General features: G+C 40.8%; 1 protein-coding gene across 4 annotated transcripts; it reads right to left on the reverse strand.

Annotated features, from left to right (window-relative positions):
* Positions 1-2,069: 2,069 nt before the first annotated feature.
* Positions 2,070-14,776, reverse strand: marchf4b (membrane associated ring-CH-type finger 4b). 4 transcript variants are annotated; one of them, XM_058622679.1, is made up of 5 exons: positions 14,645-14,776; positions 11,786-12,469; positions 5,784-5,939; positions 4,291-4,483; positions 2,070-2,669 (listed from the first exon to the last, which is right to left on the reverse strand). In XM_058622679.1, exons 2-5 carry the CDS (start codon positions 12,269-12,271, stop codon positions 2,248-2,250), a joined length of 1,257 nt encoding a protein of 418 aa, XP_058478662.1. In that variant the 5' UTR covers positions 12,272-12,469; positions 14,645-14,776; the 3' UTR covers positions 2,070-2,247. The 4 variants fall into 4 exon arrangements, with proteins under 4 accessions (XP_058478662.1, XP_058478663.1, XP_058478664.1 ...); XM_058622680.1 differs by having other exon boundaries at positions 11,786-12,251; positions 14,645-14,772; XM_058622681.1 differs by lacking the exon at positions 14,645-14,776 and adding an exon at positions 12,838-13,166 and having other exon boundaries at positions 11,786-12,251.
* Positions 14,777-14,878: the final 102 nt, after the last annotated feature.

Consider the following 14,878-nt stretch of genomic DNA (forward strand, 5'->3'; position numbering starts at 1 on the left):
GTTTGTTTTATCTTGAAGTTACACATTGTTCCAGTATAGCGAGTTTAGTGTTGAGATTTTCTAGTGACTGTATACTGAGAATGTTTGAAAAATGTATGAAAATTGTGTCAATAGGGGTTGGTTAATTGTTTTAAATTATAATTTAATCGCATGTCCTGTTAGATCTCATGCTCCCGCGACAAACGGGACACAGATACATACATCTCAACATGTGCAACTAAGTTTAAGTATTTAAACTGCATGTGTCTCATGTTAAACCACACTGAGGAGATTCGGGTGACACATTTTTATCCGTCTGGTTGTTTTCTGTCGACTTGAGTTTCATCACAGTCAGGTGTGCTGTATGTGCTTTTATATTTAAAGAGACAAGGTGTGAAGAAAACCGAGGCGAGCGTGCTTGACGATGAACTCGCTGCAACCTTGCAGTTCTTTGCGAGTGGGCTCCATATACGTGCGGCTCCCACCCATTGATATCAGCACTTCATGTCTTAAATAATTCAGCAGAAAGTCATGGCACCACCTGATTCTCTGCAGATACTGTACTCACTGGCATTTGCTTATGATGAGGTCTAGCAGGGTTGCAAAACAAGCTATTTTAATACTAAGAATTTGTGTTTATGCATTTTGACAGCTGAATTTTTGACTTCCTGACTTCCCTAAATGCTGCAATGAAATTATTACCATGTATATCAGATAGTCTTCATATATTAGATATGAAGAAGCTGCAAAGCAAAAACCTACAGGAATGAAAAATGTCAACATTACACACAAGCATCACTTGAATTAATGTGGCTCATTTCTATCCCAAGTATACTGACGCTAATGATGTGTTTTAATTCAAAGCATGTTGGAAAGCGCTCAGAGGCAGAGCTTCTTCTTCTGCTCCACGCTATCATCCGTGTTGCCTTGTAATAATATTCATAGCACGATAATAGCAGTAAAATAATATTATCATCAAAACGATTTTCAGGAAACTGAAGGAGAAAACTGCGGGAAAGTGTGCAGTTTCACCTCCACAGTGTCAGCCTCTTGAAATTATGAATAAAAGGACTTGCATCAATAAGACGCCCTCTTCCATCCCCACCCAGCTATGAGCAGGTTTTTATACCAATGTTTCTTCCCTCCCACAACACGCTTTAGAGATGTGCTGTCCCCTGGGATAAAACTGATCTTTCATGGACATGGAGTTAAATATCAAAGAGCATATCTTAGTCTGAGAGCCGAGGGATGGGGGAAAATCTCTGGCTCTGTGAGCCAAATGTGAACATGAATATGTGCATAATGGAGTGCAAGTGACACTGTGGTGCTTTGGAGCACAGAAATGTTTTCATGTGTGGATAAAGTAGCAGGAGTATTTAAGCGGACTGGCTGATGAAGGTCCTTATTATCGTTTTTATTCCTCTCTAATGCTCAGGTGCATTGTTAGAAACACTGGGGGAAAAAAGAAAGTGTTGTTTAGAGACAAGGTGTTCCAAAAAGAACAAATTGCTCAAAGATTTTGCAAAATACAATCAACAAACTCGCCCAGTGGCAGCTGAGTGCTTGTCAAAGACAGCTGACAAAAAGCCTATACTTAAAAACAAAACAAAACTGCATCAGTTCTGTTTAATATAATTGTAGGATGGCATGTGAGTCTTGTGCGTTGGCACCTTGCAACGCCTCAAATGACTGCAATCAACAAAACCCACTGCTGTTTTTTTTGATTTATAGCTGATATATTTGATGTGATACCTGCAGCTCCACTTTGTGTGAGACAGTAAATGATCACACAGACAAAAGCTTTGTCCTTTTCCGGAGAAAAGTGTTTCTCTTCATAAATGTACATTCCAACATTCATGTTTGTTTTTCCTGACACACACACACACACACACACACACATCCCAGCAAAACATTAAAAATGTATGAAGTAGGATGAAGCATGGTTAAAGGTTCTGTCACTAATGATGCTGTTAGAAGCTTTTAGTCGTTATTGAAATGACCTTTGAACATGTTATCGCTTCACCGTGCTCGTCCCACTCGTACTATAAATTATATGTCAAATAAAAACACAACTTTCCAAGCAATTCTGAAAATCAAACAATTTTGACTTTTATTCAATCCACGTAAGGACAGCAGAGATGCATTTTGAAACAAACAAGAACATTGTATTAATCCAGTGCAGTTAGGGTTGTTGTTTTTTTCTTCTCAACTGTCAGCTGGTTTGTAAATCTTTCACGTCCGTGTGACATAAGGCCTTATTTTCCTCTTTTAGACTGTAGTAACTCGCATGACCAGCTCTCGTGAACTATTGCTGGATTGGCTGCGTGGCTCCGGCTGCCTCAGTTGGCTGAGGAGGTGGAGGATGTTGTAGGAACAGTGTGGGTCCGACACTGCGCTGCCACTGTTGGGATCTACGTGCGTTCCCAGTCCTCCTGTGGTTGTCACCACATCTGTGGAAGTGGAGCCGGCGGCTGTGGAGGCTACCACCATCAGGGAGGAGGTGGAGGTGGACACTCCTATCCCAGTCTGATAGCCCTCGGTGGGCTGGGACACAGTCCTGTCCACAGTGGTATTCTTCAGGTCATCGCTGTCCATTGACTTATTATAATTCAAGACCTTCCACTGCTGGTTCACCGCCTGCCACCGGTGGAAGATACGAAACACGGAAGGTCCCTCGTGGACAATTAGAGCTGTTGAGATCAGAGCAACAAAGAGATCAAGCCTGTATAATGTACTAGCAGAGGATGAAACAGAGAGAGAAATAAAATCTTTAACAGCATTGCATTATAACCCCAAGATAGGATCTTATTTAAAACAAAAGCAAAACAACAAAAACACTACACACATGACACAACTTATGACACAAAGACACTCACCATTTTCAAATTAAGGTGATCTAAAGTGATGCATCTGTTCTCTGGGGTCGTTCGATAACATCTTATCAAGGTTTCAAATTACTTATTGATTTGTGCTCATTGAACTGTGTATATGAAACAATGAAATCAATCTGTGACATTGGGTTCTTAAAACCAAATGTTTTACAGCGTTAACGCCACATAGAGGGAATATAAGGTTTGGATTTATTTATTAAGCACACACTGTTGCACTTTATTTCAGACCTCCATTTCACATTTTAAAGCTGATGTAAACATTTAAAAGTGTTTAGTGATGTATTTGTTTACAGTTGTTCTATACAATCGGATAATAACAAGAGCATAGTGTAAAACAGTTGCATATGTAAAATACGTCTTAGGAGAAGTTATAAAACATTCTTTCATGAATAATTTATTTAATGGCGATAGAAATACAATAAATGCTAAGTCAGAGTGGTTAAAATAAGTGTTGCTACTGTATGTAGAGGCTATATTCTCTCACAGACTACAAATAACAAAGCATCATTTGGGTTATAGCATAATAGTTTTCTCTAATATGAATTAAATAAGCTTTACATGTTGCAATCAACGCTAATTACTGATCATATGGACTTAATTTCCTCTCTATTTGAGTTTTTTTTTTTTTAATAGATTCCAGTCTTTTCTCTTCATATTCATTCAAAGTGAGGTATCTGCACTGAAAATCTGCCAGGTGACAAGCTAAGATCTGTAAAAATGCAGTGAATTTATGACACCACGGTCGATCATCGGCACCAAACCGGGGACAATCAATCTCCTACTCTCATCCTGACGCAGAGGCAGTTATGTTTTTTTTTATTTTTATTATGTGAAATGCCATCACACAGCCATCCGAAACCCGAGGGCCCCTCGGGCTCCAGAGGCCGACAGCTGGCTTCAAGTTTCAATTTGGACTCCCACACAAAAGGTTTAGAAGATGAGAAGATGATTAAAATGTTTTTTTTGTTTGTTTGTTTTTCGCCCCTTTGGGTTGTATATCAGTACACAATGGTCGTCAGTGTGTGCATGACAGTGACACTGCAGCTTTTATTAAAAAGTGAAATGCATTTTAATGAATGCAAATAAAACACTTCAGTTGCTGCAAAGCACACACAGACACAGGTGTGTGCAGCATATATTAAAAAAGAAAGCTCAAACAATCCTGCACTCAAAAATTGAAATATGAGTTTCTAGACACCCAATATTGGTTAAATGGCGTAGACTAGTTGCGTTAAATGTCAATAGTGTAAACTATCAATGGCGTCCACAACACTTTGCACACAGCTGGAGGATATAAGTATTGACTCTGCTGAACAGCTATGACATTATGTTTACTCTGCTGGATGAAAACACAATATACCTGTAATAATGTCAGCATAAAAAAAGTGCAGACTTTTAAAGAGGAAGAAAACCAGCTCACCGATGCACACGACATCCATGAAGCCGTACATGCCGTAGCAGATCTGGAAAAGCAGATCTTGTCGCTGCCAGCGGGCCGACGGGCTAAAGGACGACCACACCAGCCAGGAGATACTGGCCATCAGGAACAGTGAGCCCAAGATGGCTGCTGCTATCTGCACTTTCTCTATCACTGTCAGGGAGATAGCCTGCCACTGCAACAGGACAGAGACCACAGGCAAGATCAGTTTCTGTATCTCTGACTGTTTTCTTTCTTCTTTTTTTAATAATTGGGAAACAGGGGAGAACACATAAAGATGAAGATTTAAACATCATCTTAATTTAATCAGGCCATTTCCAAACAATTCAACTGAAACAAAAGAAAAAGCCTTCAGGGCCAGGGAATGATACTGCTTATATTAGAAGCAGTATATTAAACACAAAATCTAAATTCTCAAGCACAAATCTATGGTAAAAATAACTTCCACTCAAAATGATCTGAAACAAAGAACATTTTTCTTTATCTTCTTTATCTGTAATCTTTCTGTTGGAGGGATCAGATGACAGAAAAGACCTGCGTGAAGTTATTTAACATATGTTCAGACCTAAACTGGAAATTGTGTTATTTGACAGTTTTATTTTAACCACCAATGTTGATATGTGAACTAAAAATGGATTGAAATGAGTGACTTGATTCACCTTCACTTAGGAACCCTAATAATTTTCCTGATGATTCATCAAAACATTGTTCCAAACACTGGTCGGAACAAGGGCATTGCTTTCTGCATGGAGTTTGCGTGTGTGTGTGTGTTCTCCAGCTTCCTCCCCCAGTCCAAAAACATGCAATATGGAAATTAGGTAAACTGGACATTATAAATTGACTGTAGGTGTGAGAGTGGATGGTTGTTTGTTTCTGTGTCCCTGTGATGGACTGGAAACCCCACCTTTTGCCCCATGACAGCTGGGATTGGCTCGAGCGTCCCCTATGACCCTCATGTGAAGGATACAGTGGTAGAAGACGAGTGAGATGAATGAATTATAATGACTCTGCAGTTTGCCACTCCTTCATTCTCTGTGTCTTCTGCAGAAGACTAACCCTAGTCTCCCTTTGCTTCAGGTCCACATACTCTAGGTCTGCTTTTGGTTTGACCCTGGTTCAAATTCCATTCCTGTAACGACAGTCTCGCTGCTTACATCACTCTGATCTCTCTGGTTCAGCACAGCAAACATATCATCCTGTCACTCTCATAATCCCCTGTTTTAATGTGTGTGTGTGCAAAGGAACTCAACATTTTTTTTTTTCGGGAACTTTTTTTGCTATCTGCTTCTGGCTCTGCATACGGGATCCAGTTTCTTTTTTTGCATGCAGACATAATAGCACTCAGTGACTAATGTGGGAATTGACTTGCCAGTGTTTGGTAGATTTAAAAAGTATACTGCAATTTCTTTATAATCCTTAGTTTCTTATCTGAACCTTTTCAACTGTGTTTTTTTTTTTTTACTCTTTCAGCTCACCTGTAGAGGGTTCTTGGTGCTGATGGCAATGACCTGATATTTGTAGTAGCAGAGCTCACAGGCCCATGACCCCCTCTCACTGATCCACTTGATGAGGCAGGGCTGGTGCGTGCAGCGCACTGACCCGCAGCACCGACATGGGCTCAGGAGCTCCCCCTGCAGGAGAGACGCAAAGTCACACAGTCACTACAAGCAATGCCGTAAGTGTTTGAAACTTCTTAGCAAAACCTTTTTTTTCTCCAGATATTTGTTTGACAGTCAGTAGAGCTCTCACTCTGAAGCAAAAGAAAGAAACAGGAAGCAGCAAAAATACCCATCCTGCACTTTTGAGCAACAGCACAAAAACTTCACTCAAACAAAAAATATCAAACAGTGAAAAATAAAATCTTATTGTAACTGCGCAAGACTAAGAGCCGGATAATAAGAAGACATATGTGCTGTCACCAACCAGTGATTGATGATCCTTGGCTTTCTGCTTGTATTTCCCCCAAAGCAGTTATTTCTTACACATACAATATACTGCAGGACACACTATACACACACATTTGTATTTCGTTGCAGTTTTTTTGTGCTGGATCACTGATTTTCTCAGAGCGTTGAGTACTGGCAAGCATGCATCTTAAGTACAAAACACACAGCTATGTATTGGCAGAACATCAGTTCAGGTGTGAAATGAACCCTTAGCATTGCAGAAAGCCCAAAACAAATATGCTGGATTACTTGCATCATTGAAACGTGTAGGATTAGAGAGTAAAACCACAACAATGCTGTAAATGATTACACTGTTATTGTTACTGCAGCGCTTACACTGCACAGAGCTCATTTAAATGTTGAAGAAACACTTAGTCTCTGTCTGCAGCTGATCTGATCTAACATCCTGTGTGTTTGGCTGCCCTGCATTTCACTAATATTCCATCCATCACTTTTAAACCAGATCCAACATATTGGACAGTTATTACAGAAGATATTGTTGCTCGCTTGAAGATCTAGGGATAATGTAGATGATTGTGTTAAACCAGCGGGAAGCGGAAGCCCAGAGATTTTGAAGAGGTAGCTTAGCTTACAAAACCAGACCTTCACTTCAGCATTTCAAAGTTGTTCGAGGTCTGTTTTTGAGAAGCATTTGAGCGAAGCAATATCACCTGAAAAGATGCTCAAATGGTTGATGTTTTTATGTGAAAAATCTTAGATTTATCAGCCTTAGATTTAAACTTGACCAACATCTTTTCAACAGCTACGGTGGAGTTTTGAAGTTTCACAAAAAATCTGTATAAAGTCATGAAATAATTCTTTTGACATGGAAGGCAATACTTTAGCAATATAAGACACTTAAAGATCCTGTGTTGATCTTCATGGGTAAAATTAACTAGTTACAGAATTAAAAACTGGAAAAGCAATAGAGAATCCAAATCCACTTGGACAGTGCAGTTTAACACCCAAATACATGAATTAAAAGTGTTGCACTCGACATTGTTCATGGTTGTGCCATGTGCTTTTATACAGACAACAGCAGACCACTGTTGTTTGTAATGAGCGCATGTCCCCACCTGCGGGTACATATTCAAATTATATACAATAATAAGATGCCCACTTCCTATACAATGATAAGAAAACACTGCACAGCTGCAGCACACTCCCATTCCTCTGCTTCAAGATAACAAGGATGCCAAATGTGTCTTTCTGTGCAACTGTCCAAAACTGGAAATGACTCCACCAGATTTCAACGTATTATGATGCCGCACTCAGCCTGTGGAACAAATGGCGGGTCTATATATTCTCGCCTTGGGCTCCAAGATCGTTAGAATACATTAATAGTTTTGTCTTATGGAATATAGATGATGTAGACTTACCACCTTTAAGAAACTTGGATCTATAGAATATTAAATACAAAACATAAATAAATGAGTCAGCCCACTTCTGAAAACTCTCCACCTCTATAAACCAATTCACTGAGTTTCAAAGCCTATGTTTAATGTAGTATACAGCACGCACTGTGTCTGTATAACATGAGGATATGGCATAGAGGTTTTAGCAAAAATTATAAAATGCACTGAGGCTCCATGGTGTCATTTTGCTGACATCTCTGACAGACGGAGAAGTAGCCTGGTCAAAAGCAGACGGAGAAGACGGAGAAGTAGCCTGGTCAAAAGCAGGGAGCTAGAGGAGAAAAGGCCCATCTACAGATGGTCAGGGTGGGAGTGTATTGGCAGGTGTGCCAACACTTCTGCCTTGTCCAGGGGGACTCAGACTGCTGACTGTGACTGTCCTGATCACAGCCAAAAGCTAAAACCTGGATCACTTCAGTACAACTGAGACGAGGGAGAAGGAGCAGGAGAGACTGATAACAAACCCGGCATTACACCCCCACACACAAAGTGGTAACATCCTTTTGTTTATCAAATTGCTATGATTATTGGACAACAAAAACAAATAACTCAACAAATGGATGAAGAGGATGATAAATCTGGTCACTTTGGTCATGTCAATTGATTCCTATGTGCCGAATTATCCTAAAACACCTCAGTGCACCCAATTTCCTCCTCGGAAAATTGGATCTATGTTCAACGTATATATAATGACATGAGGCTAAATTAGAGATGGTCACACACAATTCTTAAGGGTGTGGAATCGATGCGAGTGAACTCCATTAACTCCAGACGAAGGGAAATTGTGGTATAATAATCTAGTGCGCACACACAAGCTGAATGACAGCGTTTTTTTACAAGAGCCAATAACATTTGAGGCCACAAGGATTTTTGTCAGCAACCTGCAATATTGCAGTCATCCGAAAGAAACAGCTTCATTTATTAGTTTTACTACATTCAACAAGTTAGAGGGAAAAGACGTCTAATCATCTAAAAATGAATTTGAAAGTCAGATCGTTTTAAATTTATTTAACTATAATTAGAACTCATAAAACATATGCTGGGAGACTTTCCACTTACTGCTAATTTTACGGGAACCATTAGGCCTTCGGTGACACTTAATGGACCTTTTAAAGTGACTGAATAGAAATGAAACTGGGGTATATAATTCAAGTGTAAGACTTCACAGCTCCTATCTACAGACTTCAGCCAAGCCAGGACATTTTATGTGCTTACATAACTTGTTTATATCTCATTCCAAAATAACTGGCAAAGGAGCCATCCTGCATATGATGTACTACCGAAAGCATAGTCCCTTGCCACCGTGGGGCCATTTAGAAAAAAAAGATGCTCTCTTGACCCCTCAAGGCTTCTTATTATGCAGCACAAAAAACACAACATGGGAGTGCATTATCTGTGTTATGATTTAGAAAAGAAAGCTGGCATTCTTTTTAAGTAGCAGGGATTCCCATATTCTCAATGTGCCACTGAAGTGAGGACAGAGCAGTGACGGCCCCAAAGTGTAATAGTCACCTTTTAAAATAAAAATACCTCAGCATGTGCAGAAATAGTCCATGATTTGTCATAGTACTTTACCTTTTAAATATTCCTTTTAAAATGTTGTGCAATACATCATTTGAATCTATGCAATCTAACAAAAGGCTCAAGCAGAGGTCAAGAACAAGTATTAAAGCACACGTTTGAATAAAGCTAAAGCTCAAATTGACCACAAGTGATAATTTGACTGAAACATGATTTCTGTAAAGCTTAGGAAAATCAGCCTGAATGAATAACCTGAAGTACATACTGTAAGTAGTAAATAAAGCAAAAGATGAAAATATGTTTTTTTTTTGTCTAGCAATGGCTCAGTTTTTGTGTGTCTGGGTTGAAGGGTCAGTTCTGATTCTTGTCTCTCGTTATAAGGCTGCCTACACACCTGGCTCTTATCTTATCCATACTGGCCATGGAGAGATATGTAATGCTAACATTACACATTAACAGCAAAATGCCCAGACGTTGCCAAAAAAAAAACAACCCTATGTTTGCGTTCACTTGCACAGCATTTTCTTATTGTTTTTGGAAGCAATCCACTCGATTTAGCATCGATTCATGACAAGAGAAGCGAAAAGGAGTATTTATATGTAAAAGCACGGAAGCATAAATACACAGTAAGTATTACATAGAGACAAAGGGAAAATGGCACAAAAATGTAAATATGTACTTGATTACCATATAGTCTTATTAAAGTAGATTATTTTTTTATAACTTCCTCCCTTATTTACTCTTGAGTTTCTCAGCCTTGGGGGAGATAGTGTTTTGAAGATGGACTGTCGCATCACATAATGGCTACCTCCGTCTATGTGACATCCTGGAGGCTAATAGAAGAGGAGAATAGATGATAACTAATGTCCCTGGTGCCTGTGTCGCACAGTGACACACACAAGACAGTCCACTCATTCTCCTTGTGTCCATTTACACCTCAGCAGATCCATATCTGGACTTTATCCAAACTAACAGCAGCAGTGGCAGAAAAAGGAGAGCTGGTGATAGATAAGAACTTGCATAATGATGGGATGACATAAAATCAAATGCTATTGACTAGCTGCAAGATGCATTGATGAGCTGAGCTGGAGGAGACCATGGGAAACACTGCACATTCTCAAATCAGTACTTTGTATGCACTGCAGAGTGCACTGACTTTCTGTGAAAAAGAACAAGGATGAGGCCTCGTCTTCAAATTTCATAACTAGACCCATGTCAGTAATAATTACAAACGCTGAGCTCAGAGGTGGATTGATGCACACAATCGTTGTGAGAATAATGAGTTGATGAAACAAAGGCAGATTTTAGGACATACTGTGTGCAACAACCATGAAATGATCATCAAAATCTGGTGCTTGGGCAAAGAAAAGACAACTGTGAGTACAGCCTTCTGGATTTGTCCTGCACCTCAGCTATCTCGCTCTTGCTTCACATTTTAAAAGTGCTCTACTTCCATTATAGTTGGCGAGGTGTGACATACTGTATTTGTCATTGTGGTGTCAAAGGCTCTGTCAAACAGTGTAACTAATGTCTGCAAATTGTTAAGTCCCTGCTACGCTGTTATCGTTTAATATTATTTATTGCTGCACACACTTAAGTCGGCTTGCTTCCCATTCTTCCTCTCCTGATTGATGTTGTGTGACGCTATCATCACTCTATGGCCTAAGATGTGAAGGCTTCACAGTGTGGCTGACTCTGTGCACATTATTATTACTGTTTTAATATTTTGTCTTGACTTCTCTTGCATATGAAGCCAATTCATATAGCATTTGGCTATAATGGGTTGTTTTTGCAACCCCCCCACAACTAGCTATGGCTCTCTCCTCATGGTCAAGTGCAGGGTTCAAAAGGTTCTCCTTAAGGATTGGGAAAGGATTGACCAGTAAATCCTCAAAACAAGAAAGCCTGTATATAACAGATGTTACAGGACGGATGGTTCCTACACATGTGCACATTACCTTTACCATTACCACTGTCCCACTCACTTTAGATAAATGTCAGACTGACATGTGCCACTGATTTTGGAAATATGACTATAATGCCCAAAAATTGCTTTTGAACTGTAACATCTGTGGGATCAGTCATGTTTTACAGAGTTATTTTGCAAAACACCTTACTCTACTGCAGTGTTAAAGTACTGCTTTTATTTACTTATTTGCCTTTATATCCATATCCACACTTCAAGTATGCACTTAAATTTGTTTAATACTCGTTGACATTGTGTTTTGTTTGTTTTTCTTAACTTGTTTTAATTAAATGTATTTTATGACTGCTCTGTGAGCAGCTGAGGTTATTTTTAATTGAATTGAACTGAATGTAATTGAATAAATCCTACATTTGCTACTGCACAGTTTTTCCCCATCCAATATTTATGAGGGGGTGCCCTTTTTTCACTTAGGCCCCTGCCCCCTGAAATGTCAGCGCAAGCCACTGCCAGTAAATCATCAGCACAGAAAGCCTGCACAGAACAGTTGTTCAGCCAGAAAGGATGATTAGATCACCTGGCCCTTAGAGTTCATTCTAAAACACAGATGTTGCACTTCATGACACCAGTACCTCATTTTTACATTGAAAGCATTATTTCCCTTGACTTACATGTTCTGGTCCCTGGAAGCAGATTCTGCACACGGGCGTCCTGAAGCCACTCTCCGTGTAACTGGTAAGGGAGAACCTCTCCTCCAGTTTGCCTTTGGAGCAGTCGTCGGACGAGCTGCTGCAGACGCGCAGGGCGGCCGACAGCTCTGCAGCATCCACCCAGCCCGCCGCTGGTCGCTCTCCACCCGATGGCCCCGTGGCCCCCGGCGCAGGTGAGGCAGTCCGGTCCCCTGAGCGCTGGTGGCTCCGCGTTAACGTGTTGTTGTTGTCGGGAACGGCGACGCCTGTCTCATGGCTCTCCGCGGTTTGGCCGCTCATCGGGGTCAGCGATGTCGGCGGTGGTGGTGGCCCGAGCAGCAGCAGCCTCAGGTCACCGAGCAGGACGCAGCAGCGGCTCTTCAACATTCCCCGGCTGCGCTGCATCGAGCTATCTGCGGCCAGAAAGTCACGGCACCGTGCAAAGGTGCTGCTGGAAGAAAACAGCATGCACTGTATGTGTCCCCGTCATGAGAAAGCACTCCTTCATATACGCTGTGGGATTGTGTGTAAAGGCTGGAGGAGGGTCTTTTTCCTTTAGTTTAACTGTAGCATCTGACTTTTATTGTCCTCCAAAATCCAAAAGGCAAATAAATCCCATCGATGCAAACAAGTGTCTGAAGCCATTAAGTTCAGCGAATGTAGCAGCTACAAGGAAAAAGTCAAATGTTAGACTGATGGTAATGTGCATTGAAGTAATAAAAAGGCTGTGGCCCGTTCACTCAGTGCCCACTGTCACAGTCTGCCTGCGCTATACAACATAAACTAAGCTTCTCCCTCCAGATTCACGGCGAGCGCACAAACCCACAATCAAATCCGCCTTTGGTCGATTCAAACACACTACGAAACCAAATGTCAGCGCCCAATCTTAACATTCAAAATTGCCTTCTGACAAGAGCGAAAGCCTGATTTAAAGCAGCACAGCTCAGATTATACTCTCGGTGTCTTTGCGAGGATTTCAAAGCAAATGAAGTCAATCGATGGTGTGCCATGTTAGGAGGCGAAATCTGTCTTACCTGGTCAGCGACAGCGTTTTCTATATTCACAGTTTCAGGATTTTTTTTTTTATTATTATGGGTATCTAGCCAGACTGCAGGTTGCTGGCATATCTATATGAAGCCATACGTCCCAAATTATGGAGTCCCCATGTGCCAGGAACAAGCCGATGGGTTAACGTACACCTCGGTTAAAATCCAAGCAGAGTGTCGGACCGTCCTGCTCCGGGTGAAAGCATCCGTAGCCCCGGATTCTCCTGCGATCATTGGCTGCTGAATCGATGCTGCAGCTTCAGCACCATTATTCCTGGGACAGCTCCCAGACGCCACACGTCACCAGCGCACAGTGATGCAAGCAGCCAACTCATTACTAAAACTGTGCACCAAGACCCATGCACACACACACACAGGGTCAAACATATACATCCAATCCAGTCCAGATTTATTTCCATATAGCACATTTAAAAACAACGGAGTTGACCAGTGCTGCACCGCGCATAAATACATAGAAACAGACAGGATATGAAATAATGTAAACTAAAGGCATGATTAAATAAAACAAAAAAACAATTAAAAGGGAATTAAAAAACACAGAAACAAGGTCAACCTAGGTTCCACAAGAAGAGATTTTCATGCAGACCTCAGTGATCATGACAGTGAATGTGGATGTAAAAGTCCACTGAGGTACGATGGGGCAAGACCATTCAAGGCTTTATAAGTAAAAAGCAGAATTGTATTCTAAAATACATTGGGAGACAGTACAGACATGCCAACATAGTGTGTTATTATGCTCTCGCTTGCACCATAGAATGAATCATTCAGTCAAAGGTGACATCTACAGCACTGTTCAGTGTCATTTGTTGTTTTAGCAACACTATCACGACCAAACAGTATAATTATTTCTCAATCACTTCATTGGAACACATCCAGAAAATACAGAAAACATGTGTAACAGGTTGAAATGTCAAGTATTTAGTGTGACCTACACTTACATTTACAATACCACAAGCCTGGCTCTCTTAAACCTAGAGTGGATGGAACGGGTTAAACCTACGTTTGACAATGTCAACAAATGTCTGCTGTGAAAAAGGTCTAAGGTTTATTTAAGACCGCATCACAAACACATGCTGTATGAGTTAAACACATTGAGAGTTTGCAATTTTCCAATTCAAATTTCAATTGTGGGGAGGGGGTGCCCTAATGGACATAAACTGCAGATGCACAGGAAAGTACCCTCTAGTGCAGGGGTCTCAAACTCAAATGACCTGGGGGCCACTGAGCATCAAGTCTGGTCAGACGTGACCATTATATAACAATAATGATATTTGTGAGGGTATTTAATAGAATTTCAAAATAAAAGTGTTTGTTTTGACATGGAACAATAAATAGTTTACAATAAACAAATGTATCAATGATGCAAAATTAATTTGTGAATTAAAAGTCTGACATAATATTTATGAGTTTATATTCAGTGGAGGGCCACATGAAATTGATTGAGGGCCCTTTTAATTTCCCCCCTGCCCAGAAATTGAAGATAAAATAAATACACCTCTGAGTGTAAAAATCTACGTAAATTAAATGTAAAATTCACTTCACTCACTTTACGTACTTTATGTACTCATACTTCCCAAGTATTTCGCATACATCCTTCCATACGTAGGCATTGAGAGACAGCCGTTGGCTATTTTTTCTGGCTGCGTTTTTCTACGTCACTTCCGGCGCGGCAGATACCGAATATTCAACCAGCAGTAACTACATTAACTACGAGTTAATCGTACAAACATCAACAACTTTCGTTATCGTCTGCGGAACACACTGTATTCAGTACCTGCTCTTCCACGCGTGATTGTGTCGCCACCGTGACGCTTCCGGGTTGACTTTTGTTGGCTGTTGACGTCCAGGCTAACCGCGGTAGCTGCTGTCGTTAGCAGTGCAGTAACCTGGTGGGCTCCGGCGTCTCAGTGTCCACATGGATCACTTGTTTTTGTTGTTAGCTGGACGAATTGACGCGCTCTGACCCGGTGTGTCTGGCGGTGTCTTTGCTAACTGCTATAACTGGTAA

Source organism: Solea solea, chromosome 2 (genome assembly GCF_958295425.1).
Source record: "Solea solea chromosome 2, fSolSol10.1, whole genome shotgun sequence".
In the NCBI taxonomy this organism is placed as follows: domain Eukaryota; kingdom Metazoa; phylum Chordata; class Actinopteri; order Pleuronectiformes; family Soleidae; genus Solea; species Solea solea.

What these genes read in the sequence shown, in the direction of transcription:
- marchf4b (XM_058622679.1), bottom strand. Translation starts at nt 12,271, where the DNA reads ATGCTGTTTTCTTCCAGCAGCACCTTTGCACGGTGCCGTGACTTTCTG. An exon ending in GCTTCCAGGGACCAGAACAT is followed by an intron (nt 5,940 to 11,785) that starts GTAAGTCAAGGG and finishes TCTCTCCTGCAG; the next exon opens with GGGGAGCTCCTGAGCCCATG. An exon ending in CATGGATGTCGTGTGCATCG is followed by an intron (nt 2,670 to 4,290) that starts GTGAGCTGGTTT and finishes TGATCTCAACAG; the next exon opens with CTCTAATTGTCCACGAGGGA.